We start from the raw sequence: 17,782 nt of genomic DNA, 5'->3' as shown, positions 1-17,782 counted from the left end.
GCAAAACTAACTTAACTAAACTTAAAATAAATTTAACTTAAACAAAACTAACCCACATAGTAACTGCACAATACCATCTCCCAACCAAGAAGAGAAAGCCTATTTTATCATCATCCCTCCAGAGTCAAGACTGGTCTTTGTATTCAATCTGAAACCAAATACCTTGAAATTCTGTTTTCATCTATATTACTGTAATCATATATATTCTGGTTCTGCTTTCTTCACTCTGCATGAGTTCCTATGAGTCTTCCTGGTTTTCTCTGAATTATTCATATTTGTCATTTCTTGCAGCATAATGATGCTCTTATATTCACATACCAGAAATTGTTCCACCATTGCCCAAAGATGGTTTGGCTTTGTGGCTGGTTTTGTCATTGACTCTAGCGCCAGCGCTCTTTCCACTGGACCAAGCTGTCTCACAACAAAGTCATTTAGATATTTCAGAACTTAGCATAATTGTGGTAGGAGTGTTTTGGTACATGTGAAACCAGCATACACTTCGTATGACATCACAGGGAAAAAAGGTATTAGCAACTTAATGCTTTTTGCTGCATAATGCCAAACTCCTCCCAGCACAATTAGACCAATTAATAGCTCTGTGTACTGGTGGGACTATCTTCGCAAAACCTCTCAAACAACAATAATAATAACAGCAGCTAACATTTATATAGCACGTGCTATGTACTGTGCTAAGTGCTGATTATTAGCTCATTTGATCCTCACAACAATCATGTTTAAAAATTGGCTATTTCCATTTTTTAATCACCTTTGCCAATTTTATTAGTGTGAAATGAAACCTTACTTTTTTCTTATTACTAGTGATTGAGCATTATTCCTATGATTTCTTTTTTAAGGTGAGGCAACTGGGATTAAATGACTTGCCCAGAGTCACACAGCTAGGATGTATTATGTGTCTGAGGCCACATTTGACCTCAGGTCGTCCTGACTCCAGGGCCAGTGCTCTATCCACTGCGCCACCTAGCTGCCCCATTCCTATGATTTTTGATCATCTGAATTCTTTTGATTTTGTACTTTGGTAGGCATTGGGGAGCCATCTTATATACAAAGAAAATGTCCATCACTCACTGAGGAAACCTAACTTATAATAGTTCTATGTGAAAGGAAATTACTCATCTGTCACCCAACTTAGTTAATATTAGGCTGCCTACAATGGAAGCATCCTCAATCTCACATTATGAGACATAAAAGTTAGGCATTATACCCAACACTAAAGTTCATTATTATCCATAACCTGCCTAACAAGTTTTGATAGCATCATAATTTAGGAAACTTCTCAACTGGGTCACTGGGTCAGAAAGAAAAACATGCACAGGTACTCAAATCAGTAAGAGAAAAACATTTAAGTAACTATCTTCTCTTCTTCCCCACCCTCCTATGCCCTTCTAGAAAGTGAAGCCAAATCATCTGCTACTCCAGGTATTTCTTGAACTTTCTGACTCAGTCCACATTTATAAGCAAGTGACAAAGCAAGTAGATATAAAAAAGGATAGCTGTAGCTAAGCCCTAAAGTTATCCTCAAACCACTCCATTCCTATTCTCTCCCACACAGACACAAATTCCATCCCTCTTTGGTTTTGCTTTTTTTTTTTATTAATTTATTTATAGTTTAACACTCACTTTCAAAAGATTTTGAGTTTTAAATTTTCTCCACCTTCCAACATTTCTCTGTTCAGTCTTTATATCTAGCTCCTTAATATCTCTCCATCTAACCATAAATGTCTTCAATTTAATGTACTCTACCACCACCTGTGGGAACAGTGCCCACGAAGCAGCCCAAAAAAGAAGATCTGCAGTGTCTGGTTCCTGACAAAGACAGCATAGAATTAATGAAAACATTCCCCAAAGCGAGGTTTAAACTCTATAGTTCCAGTTCCAACCCTCTTCTAACAGTGGCCAGGGCTACACTAGGTCAATAACATGACAAAGGGAAGTTCACTAGGAAGTCGAATGAGAAAGGGGGGAGATTATATTTGCCTGCAGTGCCAAAGTGGATGGTTTAGTGGCATGCTCACAAAAGGGTTTTACCCAAACCATCCGGAAAAGGTTTCCTTCTGCCCACATTACAGAGTTACCTGAATAAATAAAGTTTCCTCAAACAAACCTGATCAAATCAAGGCACATGGTTTCCAAGCCTTAATTTCCTCATCTGTCAAAAAAAGGGGCAGGGGGAAGTGGAGGGTTTGGAGGCTATGGTTTTCTTGAAAAGTGCTATTTGAATTTAAACATGCACACACATTGTCTAAAATAAATGCAGCCTCCCTGATCCAAATTTCACATCAATTTCTTACTTGCAGGACTCATGTCTTAAAGGTTCACTACAATTAAATTAATATTCAAGATTCCTACACCACATAAGATCTCTTACTGAGCAGCTCCCGTGCACAAATTACCACAGATCACCAAATAAATCTCTTTTCACCTCATTTCTGAAAACTTGTATTGCTTTATTCTGAAAAATCAGATCTCAAAGTCAGATTTCCTGATCAAATACTCTCTTTACAAAAGCAAATGGCATTCTTTTTAAGGAAGGAAAGGAAGGAAAGTAAGAAAGAAAGATAATTCCCCCTCTTAATATTACTTTCAAGCTCTCTAATGCTCCCCTATTTTGGCAGATCTATTCCATCTGTTGCCACCTATGATATAAGAGCCTCTGAGCTTAAATAAAAGTCTTCTTTACTTAGTTTTAACCATTAATTGAATAAATAAGGTATTACATGTTGTACATAAGAGAAAAAACTACTAGGACCTATAACAGCAACTCTCATAACCACTGACCACCAGCCTCCAGCCCCGGCAGCAGTCAAAGAGATCTCAGTAGGGAGCTATTTTGGGGACTTTTGGAAGACAAAATGAATAGTACTAGGAATTATTCTTAAAATGTGAAATGGTAGTTGGCACATCCACCACAGCCTGACCAGTTACTATCTAATGCCATGGTTCCTCAGCTGGTATCAGTGATAATACTTTTCCACCTAGATAGCAAGATGCATTCTGTTCATTTTTGCAAGATGTCATTCTACTTGAGAACATGAAGACCTTGGTATCTGCAAAATCAAACTGTTAAAAACAGTTCAAGGTGAATGCTGAGAAATGGTTAGGAAAAAAAAGTTGGCACATATTAAACTCAGAAACAAGAAAATGCCATAGCATTCATCACCCTTTGGCAGTCAAACATTTCATGTGATAATCTTGGCCTAACTAACCAAATGTTCAAAAAAAAGGAAGCAGATGTAACCATTTTAAAATTGACCATTCATTTTTACGGGATATCACACCCTCCAAAAGGCTCAGGAATTATACATTGTTTCCGAGCAGTGACAATACATCTGACAGTATCATCCTCTAAAAAGAGCTTACCAAGAATGACCCTGAACCCTATAAGTATGACATGAAATCACCTTAAGCCATGAACAGGCACAAAGGTCTTCCCTCACCCTGTGCAGCTCAAAGGGAAGATTCCATAAAAATTCTGTTATGTCAAGAAAACAAGATCCTTAACAAACCCAGGCAAAACCAAAAAGAATCAAGTCAAAATGGAGAAGACCATCGCACCTTATTACATAAGAACTCAGAGAACTCCTGAGTTAGGCAAAGTAAACATAGTGTCTTCCTTCAACCAGATACAAACTTCCATGGTAACAATTACCCACAGTAAGGATTTCCAAATCCACTTCTTCCCCAAACTTCAAAAAAGTAATGCCACAATTGCTGAAGTCAACACAACTGGAGAAGTTAGTGTTTGCACCAGAAGACCTGATTTTATAGAAAAGTACACTACTCCTGTCCTACTTTGCTTTGTTATTGTTTAGTCAATCAATCACGTCTGACTCTTCATGACCCCATTTGGGGTTTTCTTGGAAAAGAGACTGGAGTGGTTTGTCATATCCAGTTCATTCTACAGATGAAGAAACTGAGGCAAACAAGGTTAAGTGACACAGCTGTGTCCGACACCACATTTGATCTAAGGTCCTCCTGACTCCAGGGCAGCATTCTATCCACTACACCCCCTAGCTGCCTCAGTTATTTTGCTTCCTTCTTTCTATTAAATTCTTTTTTTCCATTTGTGTACCAGTCTCAATTTGGTCTCAATGAACATGTTAGACAAGAACTAAAATGAACAAAAAATATTTTAAGATAAAATTCCCATAGTTACACTGGCACATACAAATTTTAAAAGGGATACATAAGTACTAAAAAAAATACTCTTGGGTATAGGGAGCTAGTGTCAGGAGGCCCTGAACTAAGCCTCACCTCTGACCCACAAGGCTCACAGCAAAACTGTCCCTCAGGCAATTCAGATGCTGATGCTGATGCTGATCTGTACTGGTAGTTTTCTCAGAGATTCCCCACACCAATAAAAAATATATATTTCTCTAACTACCCTATCTGAATACCTTGATTACAGTCACAGAGATCTGGAAAGAGATTTCAGAGGCCATCCAGTTGAACCCCCTCATTTTTCAGAAAAGAGAATTGAGGCCAAAGGCATTAAGTGGGCTGCTCAAAGTCTCACAGGTAAGGCGGAGTAAGCCTCAAAGTGAAATTTTTTGTCCCAGCTTTGACTCTAGTGCTTTCCACTGGACCCAGCTGCCTCACAAAGTAATTTAGATATTTCAAAACTTAGTATTATTTGTACATAAAGATAAATCAGTAGTGTCCATCAAAAAATTGCAAATTCTTCCCAAGATATTTTACTTAAACAAGTTCTAAATACTGTCTATCTGATAAATGCTTTCTAATGGATTCTATTTATGCTGGCTTTCCATCTGCACCACTAATTCTTCAATGGATTGATGATTTTATCATGTACATGGGTCACAAACCCAACCAGCCTCGTCCATATCATAAATTGAGAGCAGCAAGTGACCTTAGAGGTCAATCCAACCTACTCCCCTTTACAGATGAGGAAACTGAAGCCCAAACAAGTTAAATGACTTATACCGGTCCACAAAGTGAGTTAAATGGCACAGCTAGGATTGGGAGCCCATGTCTTCTAACTGCAAAGTTTACTTTACATTGTGCCATACTGCTTCAAGAAAAAAGATTTCCCCAAAGTAACAGGGCCCTTCCTTTATGGCTTTTTCTTATGTTTTGTAAGTAGCAATACAAAGCAGTGCACCCATAGACTAAAAAACTGTTAAGTATTTGGAACAATTCAGTTGGAAGATTTTCATAAGACCCTGAGTCCATTATAAGTAGATCTACTAAAGTTCTAATTTTAACAAGTTAACTTGTCAAAGGGTACAATACAATCTATGTTATTACATGACATACATTCATATATACACATAAATTAATATTTTATATCTATACTTAAATGTTTTCTTAAAATACAGTTTTAAAAGCCCTGAAATCAGGCAAACTAAGCCTATATTTCCTCTTTTCCATTCTTTATAAAAAGCTACAAAATGGCAGACAGAAAAAGATTGTCTACTTCTATTTTCTGATCTAAATAATCTTGCTATCAAGAAACCAAGCACCTTGGAGATAAGCAAAGGAACAGAGAAGTAGTCTGAAGGAGAAAGCTCTAAATTTGGAGCTAGGAAAGACATTTGAATTCAAGCCTCTGACCCTTACCTCTGTGATCATGGGCAAATCTCTCAAATCTGTTAACCCTTTTCCTCATCTGTAAAATGAAGATAATAACAGCACTTACCTCACAGTTCTACAGTGATTACCAAATGAAAAAAAAATACTATTACATACTTTGGAAACCTCCAAACATTATGTAAATGTTAGCAACTATTATCAGTACAATTTATGTTATCTATTATCAGTGCATACCTGTGCAGCAAAGTGTTAACCAAAAATTATTCTCTTTAATATTCCCTTTTTCTAACAGTAATCAAGTAACAAACTTTAAGGAAAATAAAGAACTGTCTAATTTTCTTGATTAAAATTCATTCCTGTCAGTATTGAATAAGGTAACTACTTTTATATGTCTTGAAATGGATACCACCACAGATCCAAGGTGATATGTATGTACAAGTATTTTAAGTATACACTCTGTGAAACGGACTATATGAATCAGATTACCATCATTTGAAGATAATGCTATAGTTTATAGTTAAACTATAAATATAACTATAGATAAACTATAGTTTATAGCTAAGACTGTTACATTTCTAGCTAAATTTGTAGCCTCAAGTTTGTTAAACATATGTATGTTTTAAAACTTGAACATCTGTCACTGTTTTTTATTCCTAGTCCAAAATTCAGATTATACTTACAATGGTTTAAATAATTCAGCCTTATAAAATAATTTTAGATCTGAAGAGAGCAAGTCAAGATAAGATGCTCCCTTTCCACATTTTATTCTCCCTTCCCCTAACAACAAAAACAAAAAAGGAAAATAAAGAGTCCTTGTAATCAGTACCCCCAGAACCCTTCAGATTAGCAGCTCTTTTGAGAGGGTGAGAGAGAGACACACACACACAAATAGAATACTATAGTGAGAGTCTATATAAGTTCCTAATTATGGCATATGCTGCTGCAGTACTGAACCTGATTGTAAATTTTCCTCTGGAGTTGTCCAATCCTGCCTCCTAAATTACAGTAGGAAGCCAACAACAACAATGTTGCAAGTTCATTTCAGTAAGAGTTGAAGCCACATGTAGACACTGTGACCACTAGTTCATAATTCTGGTAAAGTAAAATCTGGGAGCTGACTTCAGCTGTCACCTTTTCTCTCTTTAATAAAAGGATAAATGTAAAACAACTCCTACCTCTCATCTAAGCGTTAGATGACTATATCCTAAACTGTCTAAAAGATAATAAATGTGAGAACCTTACTGCCAAAGGTGACTAAAAAGGGAAGAGATTTAATAATGATTCTTAAGTGTGTAAATGTGAGCTATTATTCGTGACTGGACACATAATTCCAGAAAAGGAATGTTTATATTTCTTAAAATTCACAGAGGGTAAAAACTACAGTCTCTGAAAAGTTTCCATGGTCTATTCTGGCAAGGAAAACCAAGTAAAAGCTCAACTGTATGAAACAAAGTTAGAGCCAAATTTTAAAAGAGACTCTCTCTTCAAGCCTCAGATTCTGGCTCCAGAGATTGTTGATGAAAATGCACATATTTAAGGAAAGAAAAAGTTCACCTGCCTCACAACAGGTCCTCTCAAGGAAGCTCCCGGCCCTCTCATTTACACACAAAAGTTACTTACAGAGGAAAAAAACAAATCCCACAGCTAAAGCTCAGTAGCCCAAAAGACAGTTCAATAGAGCTCATTTGACTGTCTACACTGATTAAGTTGAAAAAAAATGATAATAAATCACCACTGTGAGCTCTTCCAACACAGCATTAATTCATCTGGCGGGAAGGAGGGAGATTCACCTTGACTGCTGAGAAGCTACTCTGTTTATAGGAACAGATTTTTTTAAAAAAACAGCCCAGACTGAGGTAAATTGGGTTATATAGCACTAGGACCCAAACTCTATACTTAGCTACTTACACAGTAATTCAATTATAGAACTGAGTGAATTTGCTAGCTGTCAGTGGAAGAAAGATTCAGTTGTGGGTGCCTTGGTAGTGGAAAAAACAAGCAGAGATGGGAGAGCTCTGAGTTCAAATCAAACCTCAAATCATTTACTAGCTGTGTAACTCTGGGCATCTAACTCTGAGCCTCGGATATTGTGAGACTCATGAGATAATGTCTGCAGGGTGCTCTATAAACCCTGAAGTGTCAGCTATTATTGTGAGAAAGAAGAATGATATAATGGAAAAATACTAGACTAGGAATCCAAAGACTATTCCATTTATTCCCAGCTCTGCCACTAATTAGCTATACGATCTTCAAGTCCATTTAACCTCTGAGCCTCAGTTTTCTGATCTGCAAATCATAAATACCTGTCATTCCTACTCACCCAGTCGGTCCAAGGAAAGTCAGAGGACCTAGTTCTAATCTTTAAGCTACTGTCTAGCTCTAAAACCATGATCTTATGAAAACACATCACCTCTATGGAACACATGGACAGGAGAAGAATTTATGACTAAACAAGAGAGCATTGTGAGATGTAAAATAGGTAAGCTAAATTGAAAAGGTTTTGCACAAATAAAACCAAAGTAGCCAGAATTAGAAGGAAAGCAGAAAACTCGGGGGGGGGGGGATTCATAAACAGTTTCTCAGATAAAGATCTCATATCTCAAATATATAGAGCACTCTGTAAAATTTCTAAGACTATGAGTCATTCCCCAATTGATAGAGAATTTCTCAATGGAGCAATCAAAACTATATATAGTCATGAAAAAAATGTTCTACACCATCACTGATTAGAGAAATGCACACTAAAACAACTTTGAGGTATCATCTCACACCTATCGGATTGGCTAAAATGATCGAAAGGGAAAATGACAAATGCTAGACAGGATGTGGAAAAACTGGGACATTAATACTGTTGGTGAAAGTGAACTGATCTAACCATTTTGGAGAGCAATCTGGAATTATCCAGAGAGTTATAAAACTGTATATCCTTTGACCCAGCAATACCACTTTTAGGTCTGCTTCCCAAGGTGATCAGTGAAAAAGGAAAAGAACCTGTATATTCTAAAATATTTATAGCAATTCTCTCTGTGGTGGCAAAGATCTAGAAAGTGAGGGGATGCCCATCAATTAGGGAATGGCTAAACAAACTGTGGTATATGATTGTGATGGAATACTACTGTGCTGTAAGAAATGATGATCTGGTTGATTTTAGAAAAACATGGAAGGATTTGCATGAAATAATAAGTGAAGTGAGCAAAACCAAGAGAACATTGTACACAGTAAGAGCAATATTGTTCTTTTTTTAATTCTTTTTTTCTTTTATCAATTTATTTGATTTATCAACAATCACTTCCATATGCTGTTGAGTTTAAAATTTCTCCCCCTTCCTCCCTACTACCTTCCCCCCAAGACGGCGCACAATCTGACATAGGCTATACATATATATTCCTATTAAACATATTTTCACATTAGTGATGTTGTAAGTAAAAATTAGAACCAATAGAAGTAACCACCAGAAAGAGGAAACAAAACTCAACAGAAGAGAAAAGTAGCAAATAGTACGCCTCGATCTGCATTCAAATTCCATAGTTCTTTCTTTGGATGTGGATAGCATCTTCCATCATGAGATGCCTTTGGAGATGTCTTAGATCCTTGTATTGCTGGGAAGGGTTAAGTTTATCAATATTAGTCACCACACAACGTGGCTGTTATTGAGTACAATGTTCTCTTGGTTCTGCTCACTTCACTCAGCATCACACCATACAAGTCTTTCCAGGTTTTTCTGAAGTCAGCCTGTTCATCATTTCTTATAATACAAAAGTATTCCATTACATTCATATACCACAACTTGCTCAGCCATTCCCCAATTCATGGGCATCCTCTCAATTTCCAATTCTTTGCCACCACAAAAAGAGCTACTATGAATATTTTTGTACCTGTAGGTCCTTTTCCCATTTGTATGATCTCTTTGGGATATGGCCCTAGAAGTGCTATTGCTGGGTCAAAGGAGCAATATTGTTCTAAGAATAATTATGAACAACCAAGTTATTCTGAGTATTGAAAATACTCAAATCAACTACAAAGGACCTATACAAAAGATGCTATCAATCTCCAGAGAAAGAAACTGACAAACAGAAGCATGCACAGTATGGTTTTATGTACATTTGAAATGCGTGAAATGGTGGCCTTCTCTAGTGTATGGTGGGGAGGGAGAAAGGGAGACAGTCTGGAACTTAAAATATAAACAAAAAATTTAAATTAATAAAAAAAAATCACCTCAGCCACTTTCCTACCCAACATATCACACTTCCTTCCCTCTGCAACATCCCTGACAAGGCAGACAATACTCTGCCTGGACATTTCCATTAACAGCAAAGCTCAATGACTCAAAGTAACCCATTCTGGTTTTGAAACAAATTCTTTCTGAAAGGAAGCTGAATTCTGCATCCTTGTAACTTAGGCCGTTTCTTCTGTTCTGCCCTCCAGGGTCAAAAAGAATGAGTCTAATCCTTCTCCAGATGACATCCCTTGAACTATTTGAAGATACTTATCGAACCTCCCTTAAATTTTTCTTTTTCACGCTAACCAACTACAATTCCTTCGGCCATTCTTCAAATGACAGGGATTCTAGATTCTTCAACATTCTGGTCACCAGTCTTAAGAAACTTGTTTGTGGTCAGTCAACAAACATTTATGAAGCCATCTACTATGTTCCAGACATTGTGTTAAGCACAGGGGGTACAAAGAAAGGCAAGACAGACTGTTCTCAAAGAGGTCATAGTCTAATTGTGAGAAAACAAACAAGGTATACAGAGGATAATTCATCAACAAAGAATTGAGGAGGAGTCAGGAAAGGCCTTCTGTAGAAAAGTGTGATTTTAACTAGAGCTTAGAGGAAGCCAGAAGGCAGAAATGGACAAAAATGGACAAAAAACTGAAAAAACCTAAATAGAAACTCCACTCAGTCATGAGGAAAAGTGTATGTTCTTCAGGGCTTATGTCCTTGATCCTGTGTTGTTAACACTTTTATACAAACTAAATTTTCCAAATGAGAAGACCAAAGAGTCACAAACTTCAGAGTTAGAAGACACCTTATACCACCATCTGGCAGAATAACAAATCTTGGAGAGAAGTGAGAAAATAGGTACACTGATCAACTGTTAGTGGAATAGTGAACCGATCCAACCATTCTGGAGAGCAATTAGGAACTATGACCAAAAGTTTTTTTAAAAGAATATCAAATATATATATGTTTTGTGGAGGAGAAAGAATGACGAGGAAGCAAGCAATCAACACATTTATTAAGTACCTATTATGGGTCTGAAAAAGTTAAATGACTTGCCCAGTCACATACCTTGTGGTCTCTCACTTTCAATCCAGAGTTCTTTCTACCATGACACACTTGTCCATAGCTTAGAAAGAGTTTACTTTGATAGATCAGAAGCACAGAGATCATCTACTTTACCAGAGCTCTCCATCTGACAGAGAAGGAAAATGAGGTCCAGAGAGAGGACCTGACTTGCACAAGGTTACAGTGGCCAATCTGGGATTCAAACCTGGGTCCTCTATCTAGTCAATAAATTCATTTCAAGCTACAGACACACAGCATGCTGTAGTGGAAGGAATTCTGGAGCATTTGGAGTCTGGAGATCTGGATCTGAATCTCAGCTTTACCATACTAACTTCAACACTGTGAGCAAGGCATTTAACCAAACTGTACTTCACTTCCCCCAGTTTAGAAATGTTTACTATAGACCTAAATTTCCCTAGTTTCTACATGCTTTTATGCAAGTACAAAACTCACACTGAAGCCATTAAGTGGAAAGACTGCAGAGCCTCTGAAAGCAAAATTGTGTCTTCCTACTTGAAAGAGCTTAAAAATAGGCATTTTTCTCAGTGTTCCAATGTCCTGCACCAGAAATACAATATAAGATTAATAGAAACCAAGTATTCAGGCCCTCAGTTTAAAATAAGTCCCTTTAAATAACATAAAATTACCCAAGTCAATCTAACCTATTAGTACTCAGGCCACCCAATGTGGTAATAACAGCAGCAGACACAGTGTTTTCCAGTTAATAAAGTGTTTATATATGATCTCATTTGGCTTATTGTTATATTTACAGAATGAAATTTCTTTCATGATCTTAAAGCACACAGTTGCCAGTGTTGAACACCACTACAAATGGCTCAAGCTGGGCCACCATGACGCGGCTGTCTTCTACTCCTGGAGCTGGTGAGCCTTTCAAGGCTACAGCCAGTTTAGATGCTTTTGAGTCAACATAAACAAAACCAAGATCACAAACACTCATCCACTCCCTGGTTGTTGCTTTTGTTTTTTACTGACATACCTGACATCCCTCCCCTTATAGTCTTCTTACACCTTAACACCCATTGTGGTATTCTGCAATCCAAAGATACTTTCATCTCTGCCTCCTGAACTCCCTGGCTTTTCCTCAATTCTCTGGGAACATCCCACCTTCACCATCCCAGAATTCTAATGCCTACCTTCTTTCACTCTCCAATTCATCCCATATGTAGCTTGCCTGTAACAGAGTTGTTTCTTTGCATATTGTCTCCCCCAACACACTGTGAGCTTCTGAAGAGCAGGGATCACCTTTTGCCTTTCTTCATACCCCCAGAACTTGACATGAGGTCTGACACACAGTAGGTGCTCAACTGTTTCCTGTCATACTGACACAAACTAACTGCATGACCCTGTACAAATCACTGAGCAGGTATCACAATGCCTCAGGAAATGAAGACACTAAGTTGCAGAACAGTTGCCAAAATGTATTGGTACAGTCTCCTCAGCAGGATTTCCCTACCTAAAAAAATTACACATTCAGATTAGTAAAAACAAAAACAAAAACAAAACTTGGGACCAGAACCATCAGTTAGATGCACCATGGCATTTCTTATATGCTTAACCCATCTGACAATGTTTGTTCATGTCCCCCCCTAAAAAAAAGAAAACCCTGTTAATGGGAAAGATAGTATTACTTTTGGTAAGCTATCAATAAGATGAGATCTGACTTTTGGAAATGGCATAAATATATAATCCATGCCAGAAATGAAAGTATTAGCATAGCTTCCTGATACATATATATCTATCTGTATATGTGTGTGGGTGGGTGTGTGTATATATATATGTGTGTGTGTATGTGTATATACATATATGTGTGTGTGTGTGTGTGTATGTGTGTGTGTGTGTATGTATATATTTTCCCCCTTACAAATAAACTGCAAGAGACACTTATGGTCTGCAGTATGGAGTATAAAGAAAAGAGGGATCAGACACCAAAACTAAAAGTCCAGTAACTATATCTCTGGCAGAAGATACAGAAATTAGAGATTTGAGTATAAAAGATCTCTGAAATGAGGAAACAAGCAAACTCCATGTCCAGAAAGGTTCTCAGAAGCTCTAACTTTAGGTTGGGGGATTAGAGATCAGGAAAATTTGAAGACTAGTGAAATGTAGAAAATACTAGAGTAGAATGCAAATGTCCCCTGAACTTGCTTCAAGAAGATGCTATCTGGTGCCCAGAAGCTGCCCCAGATCCACAAGGCCTCAGGCCTCCAGGCTGGATTTTCACATCTACTCCTCAGAGCTGAGTGAAAAATAACCAATGTCTTTCTTTGAGAAACTTCATAAAATTTTTCCTGTTAGTGAAAAGTTTTGAAATAATTAGCATCTTTCCCTATAACTAAAAATATACTTTTCTTTAACTACCTGGGTGACCTTGTATAAGTGTCAGTGACCTGAGGCCTCAGTTTCCTCATCTGTAAGATGTGAGGGTTCATTTAAATTAAGTGATATTTAGATACGACGTAATGCAAAGAGTTTAGGGTCACACAACCCGCATTAGAGCTCTGCTATTTAAGACCCATGTTACTTTGGGCATGTCATTTAAACTCTGTGCCTCAGTTTCTTCAACTATAAAATGACGGTTCTACAACTAAGTGACATCTAAGGCACCCTTCCAGATCCAAGTCTACAATACATTCAAAATATGACCAATACTCAAATATTCCCATGTTCTAGAGTTCTAACACTAATGCAAGTCTTGAAAACCTAAGAGACTTTTCTCTGGTCTAAGTTAGGCTAATGGGACCAAAAGCAAATGTAAAGGAAATTTTTATTGTTTTCCTGACTCTTCTAGTCATCAACACCTAATTTTTTTTAAAAAGATATACTCCTGTATGTGCTCTGAGACAACAGGTTCCTGCAATAGTTCTCCCTGTTTCCAATCCTCACTGTCTCACACCTACAATATGAGGTTCTGTCAGAACAAGATGCTTTAAATAAAAAAAAAGCAAAATACCTTCTCTACTACTTTCCTATTCTATTTGAGATCATTTTTAACAAGCCCATTTACCTGTAACAGGGCAGACTTGAAAGAATTTGGAATTACTCGATGTTGCTCCTTCAGATAAAACACTATTCAATGTTAAATAGTGCACAATTTAAACATTAGACACATATCATGCCTTTGATTCAGGATGAGAAAATGGTTTACTTTCTGACAGGCTGATTTTCTAGTACGTTGTTTAAGAGACTGGAGGCTCTGCAATGTTTATATGGCATTATGCACAGTCACACAAAACATCAACCAACGAGGAGGAAGGAAAGAAAAAGACTTTCATGGAACAAGGAATTCAACACAACAATCTAAAAATTTACCACTGTCTCCCAAGTATCTATCACATCCCAGAGGGGTAACAAGTTAACCTCAGCAGGACTATCATAGAAAATCCCACTATGAAGCAGTTAATATACTCAGGATTTAGGAATGGAAAACCCCACCTAACAATGTCATACACAATGATCACATCTTCCTTCAACAAGCTTAGCAATCATGTAAAATTCAGGAGAAGAGTACTACATTCAACTGAATCTAAAAGATTTTTAAGTGCCGACTATATGCAAAGCAACATCATGAAGGACATGCAAAGTCATGATCCTTACCCTTCAGATTTAAAAAACACAGATTCATTTAGAATAAATACCGTGTGATCTTTGTTAGTCATTTAAAGGAGCTAAAGGAAAAGTTATATCATTAGAAACAATTCAGAAATCATCCTGTACTTAAAGACTGGGAGGTTTTTTTGTTTTGTTTTGTTTTTTAAATACAATTTTCTATCCTGCCTTTGTATACTACATAGGACAGTTTTTAATCTCAAGACAGCTTCTCCTATACCCAACATGATTCTGAGGTTCCAGTCTCCTGCTATCAGCTGGTTTGTTCTCTGGGAATGCAAAATAATTTTACCATTAGCCACAGCAAAACGCCATACGGTGTTCATTTACCTGCCCTTTCCTCAGAAATACTCCAAATTACTTTAAATGGGACATGCAAACAATTTTGGAAACAATGGCATGCAAAACCCAGTAAGTAGCATATCTTCTAAGCGGAAAAATGATATTTTTCTAAAACATATTTAATCATCCTATGCTCATAAACTGATGAAGTGAAAGCCATCACCAACACAATTTTGTTTTTGAGAACTGTTTAACATCCTGCACCTGAAATCTCAGATACCAAATCTTCAGATTTTAATTAAAAATTCCATGGAGTCATGGACCACATCTTAATTGTCTTTCTCATCTCCCTACATTTCTTTGCACAGTCAACATATTCCCATTTTAAATATCTTGCCCAGTGAGGAGCCAGGAACGCTGCACAACCTATCTACTTGAGTCCCAGCTGGAGAACTAATTCTCCTTCCAACCTTAAGTCATTAGCACTACTTTTATAACCCTTAAGAACGCCATCCATCCATCCATACACACCCAAAAGCCTCAAACAAGGTTTGCCTTTTCCAGCTACAGAATTCACAACACAACACAACTGCTTTATTGTGGATGTTTTGTATTTATTAACAATTCCTCACTATAACATTTAAAAAGGTTTATGCCACCCACTCAACACCTTCCCATATCCACAATCCAGCTAATTTTAGCTCTGACAGATCAACAAAGAGGAAGAGCAGGCAATCTCCTGAACATAACACTTCCATCAGGAAGGCACAACGCCCAGCCAAAGAATTTATACAGCTCCTTGTGAGCTGTCAGAAAAGAGATGGAAAGCTACCCCACGCCCGGATCTGCAAAGAGGAGACAGCAGGTCTGGGACACACAGGAACCAACCACCACCTCTGTCCCTCACTCACACTTGGAGCCTGGAAACTACACCCTGACCCATAGCTTAGTTCAGAAAATTCTACATTTTCAGAAATAATGTCTAAGAGAGGAAATTCTTTCCAGAAATGAGATGAATCAGGCCCTTCTGTTTGTTACTTGAGAGTTCCCACAACATTAACTCTCCACTGTTTTTGTGGACTGAATCTGATTAGCCAGTGACCAGTTTTCTCCAGCAAAAAAAAGGAGGGGTGAGCCCTCTGAATGATTGATCATCCTGCCTTGTTTAAGAGGAGTAGGAAGAGTGGACCAGAGGAAATGGGAGGCAGAGGTAAAATAAGGTGATTGATTAGTGCCAAAGTGGTTGTAGCCATATCCCCATCTTGGGGTGGGAGAGGGAGGTAGAAGGAAGGTTCTGAGATGAGAGAGCACAGACTGCAGAGTAACAGCCAGGGACAGGGATCCAGGGCAGAAGGTATTTACAAGCACAGAAGCAGCGACAGCCCCATACATACAGAAGCTGCGTAGAGAATCTGTGAGTTACTCAAACACTCAAGTATGCCCATGTTACCCGCATTCTAAAATGCATGCAATACATTTACACACTCCCCAATACAAGAGTTCATACTTATAACATCTCCCAATGCACACATAACGATCCACGAAGGAGCCCACACATTCGCATCCTAAAATGCTTGCAACACATTTTACACACTCACCAACACAAACGTTCATGCTTAACACTTCTCCATACACACACCTTCTCACTCCGATGCACGAGGGCGCGCGCGCGTACACGTACACGTGCACCCGCATCCTGAAACGCGTGCAATACACTTACACGCTCCCCAACACAAATGTCCACACCAATACACGAGTGCGAGTTCATATTCACACACACATGCACTCGCATCCCAAAATGTATGCAATCCATTTACACACTCCCCAACAGAGGAGCTCATACTTAACACTTCCCAATACATTCACGCCCATTCCGATGCACCAATGTACGCGCGCACAGACAAGCACACACATGCATCCGCATCCTAAAAGGCATTCAATCTATTTACACATTCCCCAACACGAATTCATACTTCACACCTCCTAATACACATACACACGCCCATCCCGAAGCACGAAGGCAGGCGCACATAGACACGCACACTCAGGCACCCTCATCCCAAAATGCATGCAATTCATTTGCACACTCCTCGACACAGGAGTTCCTACTTCACACTTCCTAATATGCACACACACGCCCATCTGGATGCACGAAGGCGCGCGCACACATACATATACACACACACACACGCACACACGCACACGCACACACGCTCCCCCGACCGCAGGACAAGCGTAGCCGGAGCAGCACAGACAGGGGCAGAGCAAGGCAGAGCAGGCGGGCTGGCGCCGGCACATACATACCCAGAAACAAGCAGACCACGTCCAGGGCCACGAACGGCAAGCGGGTCTTGTCGAACATGGTCTCGGCCCCGGGGCGGCCGCACGGAGGGGCGGCCAGGAGGGACGGGAAGCGGCGCGGTCAGCGGCGCCGGACAATCAGCAGCCTTCGCGGCTCGGGGCCGGGCACTGAAGGCGTCCCCCGAGTGAGGGCTCCTGCCGGGGACAGGGCCAGCGCTCCCCACCAAAGCAATGGCGCCTCAAGAGTCCGGAGCCCCGCCGCCGGCCCGGGCCGCGTTCCGCCCGCAGGAGCTCGAGCTCACCACCTCCGCACAGCCAGCCCTCCCGAGCGATCTGCAGTGGCCCAGGGCCTGGGCTCTCACTTTAAGGATGGGAAGCCGCGGGGAGGAGAAAGGCGGCTCCAGCCCCTCCCTCCCTCCCTCCCTCGCGCTCGCCCGGGCCGCCGCCTGTGCACTTAAACTAGGACTCCGGCCACCCGGGGCGGTGGGGGGGGCGGCACGCAGGGCGAAGGGGAGGGCCGAGAACCTGGGGGGCGGGACGAAGGAGAGAGGGCCAATCAGCGTAGGCTCCTTCTCCCCTCCCCTCCACTTGCTCCCCTCCCATTTGACCGAGTGCGTACCGGTCTGACGTGAAGAAAGGGGCTGGATTGTTCGTTTCGGAATCGGGAGCACTGGGATTCTTGTCCGGATTCCCCTTTCCTTCCCTCTCCGA

At 39.5% G+C, this 17,782-nt stretch overlaps 1 protein-coding gene across 3 annotated transcripts in view; it reads right to left on the bottom strand.

The window, feature by feature from the left end:
- PLPP1 (phospholipid phosphatase 1) overlaps positions 1-17,423 on the bottom strand; it is a 111,544-nt gene extending 94,121 nt beyond the window's left edge. The window contains exon 1 of one of the 3 annotated variants that reach the window (XM_020997228.2): positions 17,075-17,423. In XM_020997228.2, the coding sequence (XP_020852887.1) occupies positions 17,075-17,132 (58 nt within the window). In that variant the 5' untranslated portion in view covers positions 17,133-17,423. Of the gene's footprint in view, positions 1-5,598; positions 5,643-17,074 lie in introns of those variants that run through there. The other 2 variants (XM_020997237.2, XM_020997243.2) reach the window with 2 other exon arrangements.
- Positions 17,424-17,782: the final 359 nt, after the last annotated feature.

Source organism: Phascolarctos cinereus, unplaced genomic scaffold, assembly GCF_003287225.1.
Source record: "Phascolarctos cinereus isolate Bilbo 61053 unplaced genomic scaffold, phaCin_HiC Scaffold_4;HRSCAF=312, whole genome shotgun sequence".
NCBI lineage: Eukaryota > Metazoa > Chordata > Mammalia > Diprotodontia > Phascolarctidae > Phascolarctos > Phascolarctos cinereus.
The sequence above is the reverse complement of the archived record's forward strand: the minus strand, read 5'-3'. Positions and strand labels throughout refer to the sequence as shown.